Source organism: Somniosus microcephalus, chromosome 8 (assembly GCF_052327205.1).
Source record: "Somniosus microcephalus isolate GS21.2 chromosome 8, FLI_Smic_1.0, whole genome shotgun sequence".
In the NCBI taxonomy this organism is placed as follows: domain Eukaryota; kingdom Metazoa; phylum Chordata; class Chondrichthyes; order Squaliformes; family Somniosidae; genus Somniosus; species Somniosus microcephalus.
In genome coordinates, this window is record NC_140994.1 from 35,838,902 (window position 1) to 35,863,077 (window position 24,176).

Consider the following 24,176-nt stretch of genomic DNA (forward strand, 5'->3'; position numbering starts at 1 on the left):
CATTTTATAGAATGCAACAGCACAGAATGGTGTTTTGCCTCATGCAGTCTGCGCTTCTCCAAGAGGCACACAACTGTAATGTAAAAGCATGCATTTATAGTGGGTTATTATTCACAGCTGACTTCTGAACAGATCTTACAACTGAGGGCCAAACCTTTTCTCCCTTTTCCTTCAGGGTTGTCAAGTGGTTTCACAAGCTACCTCATCCATTCATCTGTCAACATAAACTCCACAGTCAACTAGGCTGAGACTAAGTGTCAAGCCCCAACCCTGACCTGACTCCACATACATGCTGTCAAATTGCTGGACAATGATCAAGAGCAGGACTCCTGATTGAGTTATTCCCCTCCCTAGCTCAGCACTGACATCTACTGCAGCACCAGCTAACTCAGATTGAGCCTTGAAGCTGGGACCTTGATTAGTGTTACTGGACTATTGCCACCCACAAAGGAAAAGAATCCAAGTTTAAAAAAAAAAGTTTTTAAAATTTGTTTAAGAAAAACTTTACAGCAAATATCCCCAATACGATCATTGTACAGAAATCTTAGCACTTTTACCTCACAATTCTTTACTGATAATTTCACTTTAGTCTTTGGCTGGCTCCAGGTTTATCTCAGTTTTAACAGAAGATGGCAGAGAATTGTTTAAGAGTAGCAGCAACTACTTTTGGAAGTGTGTGTTCTTCAGTAACTATGCAACACAGCCCAGACAGTCCTGTTCTTGAATTAAGGAATATGGTACTCATGATGCACAAGGACATGAGTTTCCATACCAACTCATTATCCTTAATTGAATTGATCTTTAGCCTCCAAACCAACCAAAAGTCAAAATGTTTGAAAAGGAAAGAAAGACTAATTTTATTCAATCATATTAGTTTGTTAAATGAAGCAGTAATGAAAATCTAGAGACAAAACACAATCAAGGAAAGCAGCTCAAGTGCATTCATGAACTCCTGGGACAAAGCCATTACAAAACTGAAAAACATGACTTTATTCAAACTCCAAATGATTACATCTTTAAACATTTTTAAAGTTAGGAAAAATCCTTAGGTGCGTTACCTTTACCACAGATTCTTTCATTTGGTGGTTGTTCGGCTTCAAGGCTTTGTTTAAACTATTAAAAGGTTAAGTCTTTCTAAATCTGTTTTGCACACTATGCCAGCCACCTAAGACATAGTTTTCTATTAATCCTTAAACAGTGGTTTTTTAAAAAAAAAGTTGCTGGATGGAATTCGTGAGTTCACTTGCTATTCAACAAGCAGCCCATTATTAAAAACAGGGTCAGGAAGACATGACTGTAGTACGTTTAGCTCAAGTACATTACTAAGGGGTGCAGGAGCAGTAGTTTGGAAAGGTGTTTTCTAAGGTCCAGACTTAAGCATATTGTTGGGACAGAGTAGAGGTAGCCAAGTGCTACACCCAAAAGTACTTAATGCCAAGACTCTGTTCCCAAAACTAAAGTAATCCATTCCCCAGCACCAACATCCCTCCCCTAGAGGAATGCAAAATCGACAAGAAAGTGTATAGTTAAAAATCCCATCTCTGGGAACTCTTCTGCCACCAGCTTGAAAATTTCCATATTGATAAATATTTAAATACACGGAGCCTGTCGGGTCTGAAATAAACACATTACAGCGACAAAGTCGAGAGTTGGGAAGGAAGCACTTCAGTTTGATGAGAGACAAAGTTATCATTTTTGGACCTTCGTATGAAAGCAGCAGAGATGGATTAGTTCTCCTTCCTTGCTGGCTGCAAGATCCAGATATTAAATAAACTTGGGACAGTCTTCATTCAGTTCCTAGTTAGAGTGGACCACACTACTCAAAATTGCAATCTTGCATTGGTGGCCAGGAGCTACTTTGGAGATTGGACTAAGCTACAATGTTGGGACAAAGTACAGGGAACTTTAGTACCGGACCTGGGAGCACAAAATGGAGAAAGGTTCCACAGTCCTGTAATAACTGGCTTCATCTGAATAACTGACAGGCTGCAAGAAGAAATTTTTTATTTTTAAGTTGGAGTAAAAGTTATTCTCTTTAACCAGTCACTCCAGTAAGAAAGCACTATAGAATGTGATGAGTTTGCTCAGATATAAGTGAGTCTCATATAGCCAATAAACCAGTAAACTACAGCCAGGGAGGTGGGAGAAAGATAGATTAAAAACAAAAACCCAGGAGTGTGTTAGAAGACTAAATGAAATCAAAGGTTTGGGATGTTTAAGGCTGCTCCAAAGCTTTGTTCCGACAGGCCTCATTTGAACCTAATTGTACAACTCAGCTTATTCTTCTACAGGTCTACAAACTACTACTGTGACTGTTACACTTGTTACCAGATGCACATATTCTACATAACTGAATAAGGTGAAAGCATGGACAAAGGAAAGGCCATTTCAGCCCATCATCATGCCCACTCTTTCCACAGCCCATCTGCCCCATCAGGAATTCTACCCCACTTCATTAGATGTGCCTAAATTGCACACTTGATCTACAAATCAGTATAAACACTGCCAGATAACTTTACGGAATTTAAAAAAAAAAGAAATTTCACAAATAGATGCAAAAATACAGTTAAGGTTTGAAGGCAACTTGTACATAATTTAAATACCCAGTAAAGTCTGAGCGGCTGTATTAAGAGTGATAAATAATAGACCGCTTCAATGTTAGAAGTTAACTATCTTTGATTAAACAAAAGGTTGTCCACACTTACAACTACGACGTGTAAACAAACTGATTCACTGCTTGTTCCAGTGTCAGTTTACAAGTTTAGATCTGGATGTGCGAACACCACTAGAAGCTCATCCTTAACCCACAATTAGAGGAATAGTTTTAAAAAGAAACAAAAAGAATCTAACAGCTGTTGAATTCTTCATATTTCACACTTTTGTTTTTTAAAAAAAAGGCCATTTTTAACAAGTACAATGTTAGGCAAATGCAGTTTACAAAATTACAAAAATAGCTTGTATTTGAGAAGTTGTGGCAAGAGAGGAATGTAGAAGATATTTTCACAATGGATGTATTCAACTAAAATGCAGAGGCTTCAGGAAAAGCAACAGACATTAGAAATAAAGTAGTCAGAATTCAGATTTATAAGAAATTTTTGTAAGAAAATTTGATACAAATGATCTACAAAGAGGGGGAAAAAAATTGTTTTTCCTCAACTTGATGACAGATTTGGCAGGTGGGCTGAGAAGGAATGTTAGCTCTTTAAATTTACATAAAGCCCACTGACACGCAAGTTCTATAAACTCTCGAGTTTGAACGACAGTCCATCATTAAGGTTCGTTGCCATTTACATGAGTTTGTTGCTGTATCCGGCTTTTGCGAACAACCTCCAATTGCTTTGCTCGCTGCCATCTTTCTCGTGATAAGGTCGTGTGGCCAGCACTCAGAGACACCAACCTATTTAAAAGGCAAACTAAAGTCAACTCTTAAATTAAAAGTATTACTCAAAAGATATAGTTCAAAATAAAAGCATCAATTAGGTGGAACATAAGAATTAGGAGGTGTCGGCCATTCGGCCCCTCGAGCCTGCTCCGCCATTCAATAAGATCATGGCTAATCTTCGACCTCAACTCCACTATCTCCATATCCCTGGATTGCCTTAATATTCAAAAATCTATCGATCTCTGTCTTGAATATACTCAACGACTGAGCCTCCACAGCCCTCTGGGGTAGAGAATTCCAAAGATTCACCACCCTCAGTGAAGAAATTTCTCCTCATCTCTGTCCTAAATAGCCGACCCTTATTCTGAGACTGTGACCCCTGGTTCTAGACTTCCCAGCCAGGGGAAACATCCTCCCTGTATCGACCCTGTCAAGCCCTGTAAGAATTTTGTATGTTTCAGTGAAATCACACCTCATTCTTCTAAACTCTGGAGAATATAGGCCTAGTCTACTCAATGGTTCGTTCTCAGATTGGCAACCAGTAACTAGTGGTGTTCCGCAGGGGTCAGTGCTGGGTCCCCAACTCTTTACAATCTACATTAACGATTTGGAGGAGGGGACCGAGTGTAACATATCAAAGTTTGCAGATGATACAAAGATGGGACGGAAAGTAGTGAGTGAGGAGGACATAAAAAACCTGCAAAGGGACATAGACAGGCTAAGTAAGTGGGCAGAGATTTGGCAGATGGAATACAATACTGGAAAGTGTGAGGTTATGCACTTTGGCAGGAAAAATCATAGAGCAAGTTATTATCTTAATGGCAAGAAACTGGAAAGTACTGTAGTACAAAGGGATCTGGGGGTCCTGGTGCACGAAACTCAAAAAGTTAGTATGCAGGTGCAGCAAGTGATCAAGAAGGCCAATGGAATGTTGGCTTTTATTGCTAGGGGGTTGGAATATAAAAACAGGGAGGTATTGCTGCAGTTGTACAAGGTATTGGTGAGGCCGCACCTGGAATACTGCATACAGTTTTGGTGTCCATACTTAAGAAAAGACATACTTGCTCTCGAGTCAGTACAAAGAAGGTTCACTCGGTTAATCCCGGGGATGAGGGGGTGGTCATATGAGGAGAGGTTGAGTAGATTGGGACTCTACTCATTGGAGTTCAGAAGAATGAGAGGCGATCTTATTGAAACATATAAGATTGTGAAGGGGCTTGATCGGGTGGATGCGGTGAGGATGTTCCCAATGATGGGTGAAACTAGAACTAGGGGGCATAATCTTAAAATAAGGGGCTGCTCATTCAAAACTGAGATGAGGAGAAACTTCTTCACTCAGAGGGTGGTAGGTTTGTGGAATTTGCTGCCCCAGAAAGCTGTGGAAGCTACATCATTAAATAAATTTAAAACAGAAATAGATAGTTTCCTAGAAGTAAAGGGTTACGGGGAGCGGGCAGGAAATTGGACATGAGTCTGGGTTCGGAATGGTCATGGCCCTGTGGGTAGTGGAGCGGGCCCAGGGGCCGTGTAGCCTTGTTCTGCTCCTACTGTGTTCTAATTCTGTTAGATTTCAGGAGATGGTTTTATTCCTGTTCCTGGCTGGGGTGGAGATCGCCTTTACAGAAGGTAAGTACTGTAGAAAATATAGGGACAGCGTGATCTCCTGGAAGAATTTCGATCGCCTAGATGGGTCGGAGAGGAATTTCCCAGATTTTTTTCTCCCAAATTGGGTCTTTATCTGGTTTTTCGCCTCTCCCGGGAGATCACATGGGTTCGGGTGGATGCAGAGTGATAGAAGATTTGAGGTTAGGATCAGATCAGCCATGATCTTATTGAATGGTGGAGCAGGCTCGAGGAGCCGATTGGCCTACTCCTGCTCCTATTTCTTATGTTCTTATGTAATCTCTCCTCATAGGACAATCCCCCCCATCCCAGGAACCAGTCTGGTGAACCTTTGTTGCACTCCCTCTACGGCAAGTATATCCTTCCTTAGATTGTGAAGGAATACGCCATATTTCAGAAAGATACACCATAATATGAACAGAATTCTGATATTTATTAATACATGATATACTGGGTTTAAAAATCTAAAGCCTCGGAGACACAAGCTGCAAACAGAAATACAGGCTTCTGAGATAAAGATCAGTTGTTTAACAAAGTTGTAAAAACCAAACAAGCTTTGAAATGGAAATTAGTTAAATATACTAAAACAATGACCCTACTGAAATGGCAGTTTGGTGCTTCCAAAAGGTTTGGAGTTTGGGAATAACACAATGAGAAGACCCAGTTTAAAGTGTTATAAGCTAACACGTAAAACAGAAACACAAACATTAAAAGAGGCATGTGCCTTTGAAAAGATGACATCAAGTAAAAGAAACACCTGCTGGTCAAATATGTTTCCTGTCTTCCAAGTTTAACATAAAAACTAAGATTAAATATGCAACCAATTGAGATAGCTAGAAATGCATGAACCACCCTAGTTGAAGTGTCTTTAATATATACATAGTAAATATGATACAAACAAGAACACTTTGATGATATGACTTCAATAGATGCACCAAGCAATTACATTGTGTTTGTATTGAACTTGGAGCACCAAGGAGTCACAATGTCAGCTAAAAACCAGTAAAGCCAATATTAAGAATTGAATGAAAGAATGGCATCAAACAGAAACTTTGCTGTCATATTGTTTTTATGATGGTTTTTGAAACACCTAAAAGGTAGAGACATAATTATGCATGCAATAGTTGAATTGACAGTGAGACAGAAAGCATTCAACAGAGGAATGAATAAAGACAATTAGCTGACATCAGCAGAGAACTTCAAAGAATAAACCACTGCAAAAAGGGTATAAAAATAAGAGCTTTTCAAACAGAAAGTCAGAGCTCGCTGAACGGGCCAAGCGTTTCTCAACTTCACAGGCATGCTCTAAGTTTTTAACTTTGAGTCTCGGGTAATCAAAGTATTTGATTTTGGTGGAGGTTCTGGATTTAGAGATAAGTAAGAAATGTAGAAATGTAACGAAGTAAAGATTTGAAAATAAGGATCTCTGAGAAATAAGGAAAGTAAGCTATTTGTATTTTGAACTGTAATGTTGCGATGGACTCACCAGCTGTTAACTACATGTCGGTTCTTTAATAAATTTATATATTTTTAGAATTGTCTCAAATTAATATTTCTGTATAAAATTCGCAAACTCAAATCTCTGTACATTCTTTGGTGAAGAGTTGCAGAGTTCTGGGGGGTATTCCAGACCCTTATAATATTCGGACGGTTACAGTCTAGTTAAAGTTACTAAAAATGCTGCCTGGAGGACGGTAACATCTTCAGTCGTTCCGTTCCTTTAGGGAGAGATAGCCTGAACCTTTAGACCCATTTAAGCATCTTGTAGAATTCGGCTATCTCTAACTTAAGTTGAAGGTGAACGTCTGGGGAATACGCCTGATCTGGGGTAGCCTGAAAGGGCTAGGACTTGTAATTATCCCTTCAAGGTAAGGAGACCAAAACTGTACACAATATTCCAGGTGTGGTCTCACCAGGGCCCTATATAATTGCAGTAAAACGTCTTTATTCTTATACTCAAATCCTCTTGTAATAAAGCCCAACAAACCATTTGCTTTCCTAATTGCTTGCTGTACCTGCATGTTAACTTTCAGTGATTTGTGTACAAGGACAGCCAGGTCCCTCTGAACACCAACATTTCCCAATCTCTCACCATTTAAAAAATACTCTGCTTTTCTGTTTTTACTACCAAAGTGGATAACTTCACATTTCTGCACATTATATTCTATTTGCCATGTTCTTGCTCACTCACTTAGCCTGTCTATATCCCCTTGAAGCCTCTTTGCATCGTCCTTACAAATTACATTTCAACCTAGCTTTGTATCATCAGCAAACTATTGTTTTATTACATTTTGGTCCCCTCATCCAAATCATTGATATAGACTGTGAATAGCTGAGGCCCAAGCACTGATCCTTGCGGCACCCCACTAGTTACAGCCTGCCAACCCGAAAATGACCCGTTTATTCCTACTCTCTGTTTTAAGGCAACAGCTGAAACATTTTTATATCTTGCAAAGCTAGTTATGTACAACATACAGTTTGTTTAAACTCATTCACCAAATTCTTGCCTTCCTAACTAGGTTGTCAAATTACTTTTCAATTTGGATACAACTCAGTTGCTGGTCTGATCAGTTTATGCTAGCTAAGTAACTGAAGTGCAAAATCAACTGACAGCATCAATACTGCCATTACTCGATGTAGTACTAATGTTCCTTACACTCAAAAATGTGACTGTTACAATCGAAGGTACTGGTCGGATATTCAAGTCAGAAACCCGAGCTCACTATATCCGTTTTTAATGAAATGGTAAGAACTAATGGTTCCACTTCTGCAAACTTTATTATAAGCAACTCTTTCAGTCTTAAAGTCATATTAAAGTCAGTAGTAAAGCTCAGACTAGACAAGCCAACTTCTGTTAGAGCCAAAAACAGAAAATGCTGGAAACACTCATGTTCGAGCTACTCTGTTGGTTCCCCATGATATTATAACAACCTTGACTAATGGTGCGGTTATACTATAGTGCCAGTTTAACAATAACTGCTTAGAGAGCGAGGTCCAACAGCAATGTATGCTGCCAACTTTGCAGTCATATGTACTCAAGCGAAGGAGTGCACTCTGCATGCATACTTAAATGCACGTGTGATGGGGAACAAGTAGGGTAGTGCGATTTGGATTGCTCTAGTAAAGTCAGCATAGACACTACTGGCTACCTTCTGTCCTGTAAACCTCTATGGTTTTATATGCCATTGTCACCTGCAGACTGTATTCCAATGCCCTCCTTGCTGGCCTCGTATCCTCCACCCTCCCTAAATGCCAACGTGTCCAAAATCCTGCTGCATTATCCCGTTCATCCACCCCACTCCTCACCAACTGACATTGACCTCCACCCACCACCGGATACCTTAGAGTTAGAATCTTTGGCCTCATCCCTACCCTATCTCTGCAACTTCCTCCAGCCCTATACCCTCCCTAACACTGCAAGTGTTTTATAGAAAGATAATAAAAAGAAACAGATGCTGAGCCATTATGAAACGTGGACCAGAAACTAGGTTGAAAAGATGGGATCGAAGAAAGCTTAGAAAGAAAGAAACCTGGTAGTTAGTGAAAAGGTGAATTGAAACAATACAAGAAAGAAAACAGGAATGATTAACTGTTTGTGTTTGTTATAAAGGGTTCTAATATTCCACAAAGAAAATCAAAGCAACAAGCCATTTCATACCACATCAACAGACATCTTACCTTGCTACAACAAGCAGCTGATGGAGATCTTCTGCAGTTATGCTCTGAGGATCACCTTTTCTCATCTCCACAAAATCTTCTTCCACTGCCTAGAATGTAGATCATTAAAAATTGAATCTCGTGTTACCTATTACAGGACTTGGAAAAATAGCCATCAACAACACAAAAAGGACGTTATACCTTGGTCACTTCATCAGATATACTGTAGTCCATTAGTCGCAGTAAGCTCAGATATATGCGAAATTTCTTCAGCATGGAAGGCAGTACAGCGGTCTGCAAATTAGCCATGTACTCTTCTATGTTGGCAGGAATCATCTGAGGCTGTAGGTGGACTTGGCAGTCAGACTATAAATGAGATAAATAGTCTACTTAAGTAGATTCCACGAGAGCAATAGAAGGGATACAAATAAAAGAGCAACACAAAAGATTTCCCAAGACCTGCCCAACAATCTGAGTTTTAATAACTCATGACATGATGATCGAGCAATGTAAATGCACCCCAGCATTCTTACACAAATCACAATTATTCTCAAAGATGTACGTTGCACATTATGACCAAACGTGACACACTTGCAACTTCACCCCTCATGTTATGCTGTTAGATCCACTTGTTTAATTACAACATCAGTGTGATTCGTACTAAACTTAATTATTATTCAAAAAGTTCTTTACAGCACTAACAGAAAGCAAGCAAAAGAAAAAAGTTTAAAGTAAACTACAGCATTATGGAGTGAAGCACAAAGTGAAGACTTGGGAATATTACTACAGGAAACTTTGGTTTATCCAGAGGTTAACTGTCCGGAATGCTCGAGCCACTGGCAAAATTCAGGAGTCGGTTCAGTAAGTTTTTTTTCTTTTCGTTGCTTTTTTTTTTTCACCAGTCAGGCTCTGCAAGGTCTAGCTAAAGCTGTTGCTTAGCTACAGAGATGCTTGCAAGCTACGGCCGACTGTTTAGAAGCTGTTGCTCAGCAACAGGGTTTGCTGCTAGATACGGAGCTCAAAAGCTTCCGTATGTTTTAACATTAGCGCTGGTTTGTCCGGCAGTTTTGATGGGACGGCAACAGCTCGGTCCCGTCGGTGCCGGATATCACAAAGTTTCCTGTACTTTTTTTTAAAAACTGACAGTTCAATGGATAGAGAATTACTGTATCTACCGTCAAACCGTACAAACTTAATGGGATTTTCCAGTTAAAACTTCAAGACCTCTGAAGATGATGGCTAACTATAAACATAATACACAGAAGTAATCCCCACAATAAACAGTTCAGTTTGAGATTGTCTCAATAATCCGTGTAATATCACTAATAAAACAAACTGGAATCAAATGGTGGCAGCAATTGTAACAAATAAACATGCAATTAAAACCAAGATGAACAGATTAAAAAATATTAAAATTTTAAAATCGAGAGATTAATTGCAATTAATTTTTAAAAAATTGTTTGACAGCCCAGGAAAACAACACAGAATTAGCTTGAGGTTTTGGGTCTTATGAATGGGGCAGGATCACTAAACTACAAGAAGTTCTTGAAGGGACCCTGACTGTATAATGCACTCCTGCTGAACTAATCCCAGGAGGAACTGTACGTGTGTTTTTTCCAAGATGAAACTTGCAGAGCATCTTTATTCCGCCAGTATGGACACCAGCGTATGCAAATCGGCTCATGATAAAATAGAGAACCACTTGCAACTAAAAAGGTTATTCCCAGCTTTTCTTAAAAAAACACTAACAGTTGATGTTTTAAAGGGAGATACAGGAAACTTTCGATTTACCAGCACCTAAATAACCAGAAATCTCGGCTAACCGGCAAAATTCAGGAGTAGGTTTTACTTCATATTTATTTGCCTTCTTCCATCTGTGCTGTGCAAGGGTGTGGCTGCAGCTGTTGCTAAGCTACAGAGACGCTTGGAACTTGTGTTCATTGTTCTACAGTTGTTGCTAAGCAACAGGGTTTGTTGCTTGATACAGAGCTGTCAGCTCTCCCTATCTTTTACTATAGCGTTCGGTTATCCGGAATTTTTGATGAACCGGCACCACGTCGGTCCCATCCGTGCCGGATAAAAGAAAGTTTCCTGTATTACTGCTTTATGTTGATTCAAAAATTCATAAGTACGCAAGCCTTTTCCCTATAATTCAAAACATTACTATACAAACATCATATTGTGTTGTCATTAGGGTTCACTTCAGTGCATTATAGCTGTATTGCACACAATTTATTTAGAACAAAAATCAAGATGACTCGGACCACGACTTACATGGAGTAGTACAAATCGATAAATCCACACAGTACACGTACCGGTAAGAGAGATCTGCCTTCAGAAGTGATGAGTACATTAATATTGCAGGGGAATTCCATCTGGTGGTAGCTGAAATCATAGTCCACCTTCTGCCAGGTAATCAGATTACCAAGCGCTGTCACATTTCGGACACCTGTGAAAGATTGGGCATTAACAGTGATCGGGACCGACACAAATGCATGGTTTTTATGGCAGGTCAATTACTCCTGCTTCTAGTTTAGAAATGCAAGAGGGCAAAAAAATATGAATGTTTTGGCTGTATAAGGAAAATGCATTCAAATAGCTGCGGCACAACGGTCCACTACCTCACAAACTTAATGGGATTTTCCAGTTAAAACTTCAAGACCTCTGAAGATGACTAACTATAATCATAATATTTCAAACATGGAAGCCTAGTGTCTGAAGCCAGCAGCTGCCTTCATTTGAACGTAATAAAAACACCAACAGGAACCAAACGACCTGTGTGTGGCGACAGTTACAGCACATAGAATCATTGGACTGCTGTAGCAAAGAAACCGATAAGCAAGTGGCTATAAAAAGAGCGAGAAGCCCCGAGTTATGGTTTGCAATCCCAACTGGGGGTATTTTACAGTAGACTTTTCTCACGAGTGATAGTAACACAATAATGATAATGCTGCATAAAGTGAGCCAAGTATGCTGCCCTGAAGAAACTGTTGCATCTTCTCGCATTTAAAAGCTAAAATCAGATTACCTACTTACAGTATGATCTTCAACATTCTTTGAACATAGTTTATCTGCAACATACACTTGCCTGGATGAGTGCAGCTCCAACAATGTTCAAGAAGCTTGAGACCATCCAGGACAAAGCAGCCAACTTGATTAGCGCCCCATCCACCACCTTAAATATTCACTCCCTCCACCACCAGCGTACTGTGGCTGCAGTGTGTACCATCTACAAGATGCACTGCAGCAACTCGCCAAGGCTTCTTCGGTAGCACCTCCCAAACCACGACCTCTCCGCCTAGAAGGACAAGGGCAGCAGGCGCATGGGAATACCACCACCTGCAAATTCATCTCCAAGTCACACAGCATTCTGACTTGGAAATATATCGCCATTCCTTCATCATCACCGGGTCAAAATCCTGGAACTCCCTCCCTAACAGCACTGTGGGAGGACCTTCACCACACGGACTGCAGCAGTTCAAGGCAGCGGCTCACCACCACCTTCTCAAGGGCAATTAGAGATGGGCAATAAATGCTGGCTTTGCCAGCAACACCCACAACCCATTAATGAACAAAAAAGGTGGGTCCTATTATTTTTTTTTTTTTTTTTTTTTTTTTTTTGAGAGGCCCAGGTAGGCAGAGGTGAGAATCCACAGGAAAATTATCTCCCAACATCATGCTCACTATTTCCTAACAAACACTAAATCATCTGCTTCAAAAAGCAAAATACTGCAGATGCTGGAAATCTGAAAAAAAAACTGCTGGAAATGCTCAGCCGGTCAGGCAGCATCCGTGGAGAGAGGAAGGTGGGGTTACTGCTATAGGTCTTGGTCAGTAGGCCCTTTGTCAGACCCTTCCACTTTCCACAGATGCTGCCCGACCACCTGAGAGTTTGCAGCATTTGCTGTTATTATCTACTCCAATGTGTTTAGGGACATAGGGTAGCGTTTCAGCTTTGGGCGCAACCCGGGTACAAATTGCGCCACTTGTCCGAAGTGAAGTTATGGTTCGAGTTTCCGCCCAAACTCATTTACTAATCACAAACGTAAAATCTTCCATGAACCGGCGCAATCGGGCAGCGTTGTAGAACGTTAATATTTCCCCCCCCCCTTGCATAAAATATATTCCTTGCAACAGTTAAGAGTGGTAACCGGTTTTGTTATTATAGCGGAAAATGGGTTTATCACAAAAAACATTTTTAATAAGAGTGTCTAGTCCACCACCTGAGTAACCTAACTTTAAATAATTAACGTGACTTTAAAAAACTATACAGAACCACTTACTAGTTTCATTGGTGAACATCAGTCAGTTTATTAGTAAATAAATATTTAATGACTTTTAAAAGGTTATTCGTGCCCTTGAGCCTAAAAAAAGCTTAAATTTAAGAGCCTCTTCGAAGGGCTACAAACAGGCGCAATTGGCGGAAACTTGCTATGGTGATTAGTTCGGTCTGAGGGTGTGGCCAGTTTGGCGGGTAGGGCCGACAAAAGAACTCTTTACACTGGACGTAACTTGCGCTTGAAATTCCTCGATCTTTTGCGCTGGTTTGGCAGATGTCCAGCACGGACTCGATGGACCGAATGGCCTCCTTCTGTGCGGTTATGGCTCTATGACCATGTCGGGCGAATTGCGCGGACCCCAACAATCTTTAATTTGTCTCTCCAGTCATTCCATCTTACAATCTTCCCATCCTCCTCCTCCTCTCTGATGAGTATTCCCTATGCTCCTTCCCAGATTGAAGGGCAGGCAAGCAATTCATTCCTTCCTTCCCTTCATCAGGATTAATGTCAGTATTTGAAACAAGTCCAGCTACTGAAGTTGAAACAAAACTCTCAGAAAGCACGCTGGCAGCAAAACTTGCTTTTGTCTAACATTCAGTTCTGACCTGTAGCATCCAGTTGCCCTTGTTCCAATAAGGTCTCATCTAACATGAGTGAAGTGTTACTGGCCAGCTGCAGCACTCCAGTAACGAGGCGATTTGCAGTGTAGTCTTTGTGTGGGATGAACCGGAGGCTGTTCATGTTGTGAAGAGTCATGGGTAGACAATAGCACTATTAAACACAAAAAAAAAATCAGTTAACAACATGAATAAAAGCCCCGGTTGAGAAGACTTAACAGTAAATAATGACCATCAAGAAAAACAAAGCAACTTGGTAAATACCTATAACAATGTTTGTATTGTACCAATAGCTTTAGTTGTGAGCATAAATTACTGTAGAAGATTGATCTTTCATACATACAAGCTACTACTTTCAGTTATGCACCACTCCCTCCTGGCTATGACTGAAAACATCTAAAACAACTAATCTTATGGTGTCTGGTTATGTCCAGCTTATGCCAAAGTTTTAAAGTAATCACCACTCGTTAATATGAGTTATTCACAGGACATCATCACTCCCTCTCATTTGTCACACTGAACAGTTTGATTGCAACTATATTCTGCTGGGACAGGTTAAGCACTCATTCATAGCATCTGGTCCCTAAAGTTACTTTCTCTTCTCATTTAAAATGTAACAAACAAAAAAGGCCTCCGATTACTAACGTTACTCATCACACCTATAAACTCACATCAAAATCAAATCAAATCAACTTTTGTCATTGTTAATGCACAAGTGCAGTACAACGAAATGTAGGCTTGCGGCTCCTGAGAGTGTACATTTAGATTAAGACATTTAAACATTCAACATGCATTTGGCTTGTAATACATTAACATAAACATAACCATAATAAAGTGCATTGGCAGATGTGCAGGCTTTAGAGTTTATTTGTGGAGTTCAGTAGGATGACAGCCCTGGGAAAGAAGCTGTTCCTAAATCTGGTCGTACGGGTGCGAATGCATCTGTAGCGTCTCCCAGATGGCAGGAGGGCGAACAGACTGTGGCTGGGGTGGGTAGGGTCTTTGATGATGGTCCGTGACCTCCGTAAACAGCGTTTCTGGTATATGTGCTCTATGGTCGGTAGCCGGGTGCCGGTAATGCGTTGGGCAGTTTTGACTACCCGCTGCAGGGCTTTCCGGTCATAGTAGCTACAGCTGCCATACCATACTGTGATACAGTTCGTCAGGATGCTCTCTATTGTGCAGCGGTAGAAGTTATAGAGGATCAGGGGTGACAGGTTACATCCCTTCAGCCTCCTTAGGAAATATAGGCGCTGCTGGGCCTTCTTCACCAGAGAGGAGGTATTGAGGGACCAGGAGAGGTCTTCCGTGATGTGGACTCCGAGGAACTTAAAGCTGTCCACCCTTTCCACCACAGCCCCATTGATGTGGATGGGGGTGTGACTTCCGCCTTTAGACTTCCTGAAGTCCACAATGATTTCTTTGGTTTTCTTGATGTTAAGAGCCAGGTTGTTATCGGCACACCACTTCACGAGATGCTGGACCTCCTCCCTGTAGGCTGACTCATCGTTGTTGGTGATCTGGCCTATTACCGTGGTATCATCCGCAAACTTGATGATGGTGTTGGAACCATGAACAGCCACACAGTCGTGGGTGAAGAGGGAGTAGAGGAGGGGTAGTGAATGTGAATAAAGCTAGGCTTCCAAATGAAGACTAATTGTGAGAAAGAATGGCCCAGAAATTCGGTCCCAACGCGTTGAGTACGCACGGGGTACTCACGCGTAGGCCCAACGAAAGTGCCAGTTTCGTGCACGCACTGCGCATGCGCGGGAAACCGGCACTTCCATTCCCCTGAAAGAAGGGGTTCAGACGTGGAACGCGTGCGCGGGAAAGGCAGCGCGTGCGCATCGAACTTACCTTCCCGGAGAAACCTGGAAAAAAAAAGTCTCCAGAAGTTAGACATGTAAAAAGCAGTCGCAAGGCCTGCTTTTAACAAGGTAAGTGGTGAATTAATTAAAATTAAAACTTTTTTCCACAGGTTTATTATTTTTAAATACTTTAAAGAAAGGTAAGTTTATTTTTAGCCCTGTTAGAAAATGTAATAATTTTTTTCAAAAATTTAAATTATTGTTTAAAATAGTTATTTCATGTAATTTATAGTTTATTTTAAAAATGTGATTTAAAAAAATTTTATTTGAGGTTTTAGTGATGTTTTGGGGCTTATAGTATTTATAGGATTGACAGATCTTCCTGTCAAACTTATGAATGAAGCATTCCCTGCTACCATTGGCTCTCCATGGCCCACGTGATCCCAGGCGACGCATCGAACTAACTGTGCCCCTGGGATACGCAAGCACTGCGTGCCGGCAGTTGGAGGAGCCCCAGGATCAGAATCCCACGTGGGCCCACAGCTCAACGGCCGGCGCGGTAGGTAAGTGCAGGTCGGAGGCTTGCACCCACGGGAAGCCTCCGACCCAAATTTCTGGGCCAATATATGAGTTGTTATTTTTTATTTATTTTTTTTAAATTGCATTTTCACATTTATCCAGAATAAGGACGGAGCCAAATATCTCACCATTACACTGTAGTTTTGACTCACAATTATCATAATTATTCCCAAGTTATGATGGAAAAAAAGTCTAAAGTGATATAAGTTTAAAGTTTAAACACTGGTTTAAAGGACATCACAATTTCTTGTTAAGTGGCACGTATGTTCATACATACGCAGAATGATTTCATTCTTGGATGCTATTAAGGTTCCTCACCCTCTGATGTTCTCAACTCCCCTCCTGATCATCTCACTTGTGTTTGGTCCCACAAACACCATTGTCCTCCACCACATCACCCAAGTGACTATTAAATGTGTATAGGACCTGAATGAAATTGGCAGGCTATTTGGCTAAGAAGGGCATCATGGCCAAGCCTGCACTTTCAGCAGGGGTCGCTGGACAGTGAACAGGAGCTCGGGTCATTTTTTACTTTTTCCTAACCCAAATCAATGTGGCCAATTGCAGCATTCCTAGCACTGCACTGGATGAGACCAGCTTACTCCAACACAGACCCTGGATTGAACAAGGCATCTCCCTGGTTTGTGTGATTCCAAGAGAGAGACTTTACCTCTGCCACTGGAATAACCATCTTAGAAGTAAAGGTAGAATTTTCAGATGTTGCAATAACTATACTGCAGATGATGGAGTGGATAGAGAAAAGCTACTCCCTCTGGTGAGCAGGTCAATAACCAGAGGTCATAAACTTAAAATCATTGGCCAAAGATCTAGAGGGAGACGAGGAGAAATTTCTTTTCACTCAGAGTTGTCGGGATCTGGAATGCTCTACCTGAAAAAGGTGGTGGAAGCTGATTCCATAGATAACCAATTTTAAAAAGGAGCTCAGAAATAATTTTTATAAAGGGAGATGGGGATGAGGCACTTACAGGGCTATGGACAAAAAGCATGACTGCTCCCTAAAGAGCCAGCTCAAATGGCCACCTCCTGTGCTATAACTTTCTATGATTCTATGAGGAATAATTTTGTGGGTTTTTTCCCTTTCCTATATTTCATTTTAAGAAATTGAACAAACAGGAATACTGGCATGGCAAACGTGTAATAATCAACAGTCCAGTAGTAAACCTTAATGTTGTATATTTAAATTTTTCCTTCCTACATAGAAGAGGAGAGTAGTACACTGGTTTTCACACTGATATAGTACTGGTGGTGTATATTCTCAACATAGCATTTACAGGAAGGTATATTCCACCATTATATCAGAATGAGTGCTGGAGAAGACATCGCCAGAGTGGCACAGTGATGCATCTTTTCTGGCCCTGCTCTGAATCCAAACGTTTTTGGAAGCGATCCAGGATGCCACAAAGGCCATGACCAGCACGGACGTCCCCTCAGATCCAGGCCCCTGCCAGTGAGGTCTGCCCAAAAATGCACAGACCATCACAACGATCAGTGTTAGCAGCAGGAAGATGCATCTCCCATGGTGAAATTCCACGTGGCCCCCACACATGGCTAACTGAACGATCTATCTTTTTAAAACACAAAGACAGCAATCACCAGCGTCGCATGATCATATCCCCAATCTCCCATGATTTTACCACTTACTGATGGCACCAGCTGTTGAATGGTCCTGTGGAGGTACTTTGTGTAGTTGTTATTCCTGGGGCAGCCACTCAGATTTACTGTGAATTTACCCAGTGGAAGAATGTCACGCCGGGAGTATCTGCAATATTTATCAAAACAGGTTACTAAGCAACAGACCAGCTACCCTATTTTGTACAATAAATGCAAATTTCAAAGCAGAAAGATTTACCTCTTCCAGGAGCAATTATAACTTTTAGTTACACAATCTAGAATACAGTATATTATAGAAAAATCTTATGTCTGCACATACTGCATTCCTAGACTTCCAGTTGTCACCTTCCCCCCCCCCCCCCCCCAACCCGCATTATAATTTCTTGCGTTCACGTTGAATACGGAATCCTCCTATGTAAGTCATACTATAAATGACACAATCTGGCACCTGGGTGGTCTGTGAACCAAATCTCTCAGGTGCTACTTGGCCCTCAGTTGCCATGTTCTATGTAAGTAGTTTAAAAAATAAAATAAAAACTTTCAGCTTTCACCTTCTTTCCCCCCACCGCCACAAAACTCAGACAGATCAAAGTATAATCCTGGGAGTGGGAAATGGCACTGTTGTGACTTTTAGCCTCTTCATTAACAATTCAATCACACGTCTTATGACTATTGGAGGTTGCGTTAGTTACATTAAAAAGAACAGTTTAATTCAGAAAGACATCTATTCGATTGCAAAACCACATGTCCTTCGTTCAAAATAAGTTACACCTCTTCACAAAAGGTTACAAGGGAAATTAGGGATAGCATAAGATCCAAGGAGGGGACATATAATTTGGCCAGAAAAAGCAACAAACCTGAGGATTGGGAGCAGTTTAGGATTCAGCAAAGGAGGACAAGGATTAATTAAGAGGGGGGAAATAGATTATGAGAGTAAGCTTGCAGGGAACATAAAAACTGACTGTAAAAGCTTCTATAGATATGTGAAGAGAAAAAGATTGGTGAAGTCAGAATCAGGGGAATTTATAATGGGGAACAAAGAAATGGCAGACCAATTAAATACATACTTTGGTTCTGTCTTCACAAAGGAGGACACAAATAACCTCCCAGAGATGTCGGAGAACATAGGGTTTAATGAGAGGGAGGAACTGAAAGAAATCAGTATTTGTAGGGAAATTGTGTTAGGGAAATTGATGGGATTGAAGGCTGATAAATCCCCAGGGCCTGATAATCTACATCCTAGGGTACTTAAGGAAGTGGCCCTAGAAATAGTAGATGCATTGCTGGTCATCTTCCAAAATTCTATAGACTCTGGAACAGTTCCCATGGATTGGAGGATAGCTAATGTAACCCCACTATTTAAAAAAGGTGGTAAAGAGAAAACGGGGAATTATAGACCGATAAGTCTGACACCGGTAGTGGGGAAAATGCTAGAGTCCATTATTAAAAGATGTAATAGCAGAGCACTTGGAAAACAGTGACAGGATCAGACAAAGTCAACATGGATTTACAAAAGGTAAATCATGCTTGACTAATCTACTGGAATTTTGAGGATGTAACTGGTAAAATAGATAAGGGAGAACCAGTGGATGTGGTGTATTTGGACTTTCAGAAGGCTTTCGATAAGGTCCCGCATAAGAGATTAGCATGCAAAGTTAAAGCACACGGGATTGGGGGTAAGGTACCGTCTTGGATAGAGAACTGGTTGGCAGACAGGAAGCAAAGAGTTGGAATAAACGGGTCTTTTTCCGAGTGGCAGGCAGTGACTAGTGGGGTACCGCAGGGATTGGTGCTAGGACCCCAGCTATTCACAATATGTATATATGATCTAGACGAGGGAACTAGCTGTAATATCTCCAAGTTTGCAGATGACACAAAGCTGGGTGGGCGTGTGTGCTGTGAGGAGGATGCAGAGAAACTCCAGTATGATTTGGACAGGTTGGGTGTTTATATTGCATTTGCCCAATGTGGATAAATGCGAGGTTATCTACTTCGGTGGCAAAAACAGGAAGACAGATTATTATCTAAACGGCAATAGATTGGGAGAAGGGGAAGTGCAATGAGACCTGGGTGTCCTTGTGCACCAGGCGGTTAAGAAGGCAAATGGTATATTGGCCTTCATAGCGAGAGGAGTCGAGTACAGGAGCAAGGATGTCTTGCTGCAGTTGTACAGGGCCTTGGTGAGACCACACCTTGAGTATTGTGCAGTTTTGGTCACCTTATCTGAGGAAGGATGGAGAGAGTGCAGTGAAGATTCACCAGACTGATACCTGGGATGGCAGGAATGACGTATGAGGAGAGATTGGGTCGATTAGGCTTATATTCGCTAGAGTTTAGAAGAATGAGAGGGGATCTCATTGAAACTTATAAAATTCTGACAAGAGTAGACTAACTAGATGCAGGAAGGATGTTCCCGTTGGCGGGGGAGTCCAGAACCAGGGGTCACAGTCTAAGGATAAGGGGAAAGCCATTTAGGACTGAGACGAGGAGGAATTTCTTCACCCAGAGAGTGGTGAACCTGTGGAATTCTCTACCACACAAGGCAGTTGAGGCCAATTCATTAAATATATTCAAGGAGTTAGATATATTTCTTAAGGCTAAAGGGATCAAGGGATATAGGGAGAAAGCAGGGACAGGGTACTGAATTTGGATGATCAGCCATGATCTCATTAAACGGCGGAACAGGCTCGAGGGGCCGAATGGCCTACTCCTGCTCCTATCCTCTATGTTACAATTTCACCAGAATTTAAAACTGAATCCATACCTATATATAGAGTAAAGTGTGCCAAGTCTTAGGATCTTGCTTAATATCATAAACATGGAATATTTGCTATACTGCAGTTTTCAATATAAGTATGCATTAAATTAGCCATGTCAAAAAACATAATGCAAAACAAAGATCATATACTTACACTGTGGATATGAAGTGTAACAGGAGATATTCAGCAGCCAGACTGTCCCCCAGTAACGCATGGGTTAGGAACCCAACCAACTCTGCTCTGACCGTTGACAATTCAGGCATGCTGTTTGTGATAACTGGAATAAATCATCAGAAAGAGAGGTTGAAGATTAATATTCATTTCAACTAAAGAAATATTTATATAGCATCCTAAATAATGGCAAATCAGTACAACACCACAGAAAAGGGCAGAAAGGGCTCTGGTGCACCAACTTTCTCACCAGGTGTAGGTCCTCTCCAGCATAGTGTAGTCCTGATCTCAGGTGACTCATATAGACAATGCAGGCACAGAGGCTGGGTTACTGAATTTTTTTTTTTTTTTTTTTAAACTTACACTAGCAGGGATACAAGTTCCAGCACTACATAGAGTGGTAAACAAAGACTGGTTGATTCAAGAAATCAGATTCTCTGGCACTATAATTTGTTCAAATTGTGCATTTTAAATATCCCACTCATTTCAGAGGAATTGTCCAACACATGGGATTCACGTTGCTGGCTCTCTCTCTCTCTCTCTCTCCATATCTTGCCTGTATACTTTTTATGCCAGTTTTTGTGTTCATCACAATGAGAAACGTTCGGGAAGTACTACATTCCCCAGCACTATTTCTGGCATGCAGTGATGACATCAAGCACTCCCAGCTCAGGCCCTGTATAACCAGATGGCAGTTTTCTCTACTTGGCTCCCTAACTGCACAGCAACAAACTCTTGAATTTTGCCATTTTCCAATACAGCTATTTACAGGCCCTCAATTGAAAAAAAAATTGCTAATCACGGTTTATTTGTAAGCAGTTCAGTGCTCTGTGCCTTTCCCAATGGGAACTGGTTTGAGACAGCACAAAATAACCCAAGATCATTATGACAAAATCTCCACGCTGTGGGTTGAATCTTCGGCCTACAGAGAATCTGAACTCGGGTCTCAGACAGGGTGATAAACATCTTTACTTCCTACCATTCTTTCCCAAAGTAAAAGTCTGCGCACAACACGTTCTACAACCAAACATCTGAGACACACACGCACCACAAACAAATAAACACAGCTATAATGGAAAGTTGGACTCACAGTCCTTGTTTTCTTTATCTTTCAGTGTGATGGGAAGGAAAGGATTAACATGCTGCAGTTTGTGAGTCACGATGGCGTGAAGTCTTGGAACCAATGAAGGTGGAGGACTGTGAACACGTTGCTCTTCCATAGTGTCCATACACTCAGTTGGATCCAAGATTGACGAACCGTCCTTTGCACTGTATCCATGGGAAAAGGAAAATAAACTCACGGTAACTATCACTTCAGTGAAGTGAAGCCGCAAACGTCAGACTTATGTCTTTGTCTCTAATATAACTGCAAGATGTTAAATACATGCTGTAAAAAAAACTCTTTGTTCCTTCTATTTCACAGCACTGAGTGGAATAGTGCAGGTAACAGTGCACTGAATTACTCGAGAAAATTTCAATTGAATGAGAAACTAATTCAAACAGGAACCAAAGAACTGGGAGGGTCATTTCACAGCTAAACACACAAGGTGCATGGTTCTGTGGTCCTCAAGCTATGGCCCTGGTTCACAGCTGTGAAAACTAATAAAACAGTTACCGTAGTCACTGCAGAACACAAATAGTAAGTTTGTATTCTGAATACAACATTTATTTTATACATGGTTAAGCACAGACCTTTAACAGCTCAATTAATTCAGTCACTCTGCATAGTAGCTAATAAAATGGTACTAATTGCTCAGATAAAACACAGACAACATATAGGCCCTGAAATTAGAATCTGGGGCTTGCCGCGCGTGCAAGCCCCCGATCTGCACTCACCCTGCGCGCCAACATCTGAAGCCCGGGCCTGCTCGCATTTCCTGTCACTGGCCCGGTTCAGCTGTCGGCGCGCTGTGCTTACCTGATCCAGCGGCGTAGTTAGTGCGATGTGCCGGCTGGGATCAGGTGAGCACTGTGCAGCCAATCAGGGGAGGGGAAACTCATTCATGAGTTTGACAGTAAGAGCTGTCAAACTCATGAAAAGTATGGGCTGCCAAAACACTACTTCAACTTTAAATAAAATTTAAAAAAACATCCCACTGATTATAATAACTATAAATACGTTTAAAAAAATGTTTTAAACAATTAATCAATTTTTTGAAAAAAATAAATTTTTTAAAAATAGGGTCTAAAACTAAACTTACCATCCTGTAAATTCTTTAAAAATAACAAACCTGTGGAAAAAAAAATTTCTACATTGTACTAAAAGCCCACTTACCTGAAAAACTAAATACTTACGTCTTGTTTTTCCACGCGTAAAGACCGGAGGCCTTTACACGCGCGCAACTCTGGGAAAAAAAAAAGGAATTTTACTGCGCACGCGCTGCCTGTGCAGTCGCGCGCGTTCTGCCTCTTAACCCCTTGGGTCAGAGGACAGCAAATGCCGGTTTTCAGCGCATGCGCTGTGCATGCCGAAAACCGGCAATTCCTCCGGGCACACGCGTGAGTACCCCGTCCGTACTCACGCGTTGTGACAGGAATTACTGGGCCATTACATTCAAATTTGTGTATGAAGAGAAACAGACTGATACTTGAGCTCCTTAAATACAAGAAACCCCTTTAATTTCTGTAGTAAGACTGGATATTGAACGCTAAAAAAAGTAAAAATTGAAGAGGTGCAATGGCACACTGAACAGTTAGTGACCGAATGTCTCACCTCTCATCATTTATTACACCAAGTGCTGGATCCACTGATAAAATCCCATAAACCTCCAGCATATCATTCACTTTGAAACCATCCCAGTCCTCATAGATCTGCCAAATAGAGAGAATAAAACATTAATGGACAAACATTCTGAACAGAATAATGCATGACTGAAGCAAGTATCTAGTATCAACATGGGCTTTTAATTAAAATGTACTAAGTTACATGATTGCCCAACGACCCAAGGGGGGAAATAATTGAAAAATGACCGCACAAGCTCCATTATGTTGGGGAAATAATTTAATATTTTGAGCTGGAGTACAGTGTCCAATTCTGGGCCACACACTTTAGGAAGGATGGATGTCGAGGTCTTAGAGAAGGTGCAGAGGAGATTTACTAGAATGGTATCAGGGATGTAGGACTTCAGTTACATGGAGAGACTAGAGAAGCTGGGGCTGTTCTCCTTAGGGCAGAGAAGGTTAAAGGGAGATTTAATAGAGGTGTTCAAAATCATAAAGGGTTTTGATTGAGTAAATAAGGAGAAACTGTTTGAAGAGGCAAATGAGACGGTAACCAGAAGACACAGATTTAAGAAAATTGCCGAAAGAGCCAGAGGTGAGATGAGGGGAAATATTTTTTACACAGCGAGTATTTATGATCTGAAATACACTGCCTGAAAGGGTGGTGGAAGCAGATTCAATAATAATTTGATAACTTGAAGGGGAAAAATTTGCAGGGCTATGGGGAAAGGGCAGAGAGAGGCTAATTGGACAGCTTTCAAAGAGCAGACACAGGCACGATGGGCTGAATGGCCTCTTTCTGTGTTGTATCATTCCATAATTGTATTAGATGCACCATTACTTGAACAAGTACAATATCCTTACTTTACTGAATGTGGTAATCATGGTATTTATGCAAGAGGAAAACTAGTTAGCTGCTTCTGCCCCCTCTGACGGATATGCAGAAA

General features: G+C 41.1%; 1 protein-coding gene across 1 annotated transcript in view; it reads right to left on the bottom strand.

Moving 5' to 3' along the window:
• Nucleotides 1-966: 966 nt before the first annotated feature.
• mcmbp (minichromosome maintenance complex binding protein) overlaps nucleotides 967-24,176 on the bottom strand; it is a 39,544-nt gene continuing 16,334 nt past the window's right edge. The window contains exons 8-16 of the mRNA XM_085994544.1: nucleotides 23,222-23,319; nucleotides 21,599-21,777; nucleotides 20,491-20,614; nucleotides 17,609-17,726; nucleotides 13,548-13,713; nucleotides 10,978-11,111; nucleotides 8,864-9,028; nucleotides 8,684-8,772; nucleotides 967-3,397 (exon numbers count right to left, since the gene is read on the bottom strand). Coding sequence (XP_085850670.1) covers nucleotides 3,271-3,397; nucleotides 8,684-8,772; nucleotides 8,864-9,028; nucleotides 10,978-11,111; nucleotides 13,548-13,713; nucleotides 17,609-17,726; nucleotides 20,491-20,614; nucleotides 21,599-21,777; nucleotides 23,222-23,319 — 1,200 coding nt within the window. The 3' untranslated portion in view covers nucleotides 967-3,270. The remainder of the gene's footprint in view (nucleotides 3,398-8,683; nucleotides 8,773-8,863; nucleotides 9,029-10,977; nucleotides 11,112-13,547; nucleotides 13,714-17,608; nucleotides 17,727-20,490; nucleotides 20,615-21,598; nucleotides 21,778-23,221; nucleotides 23,320-24,176) is intronic.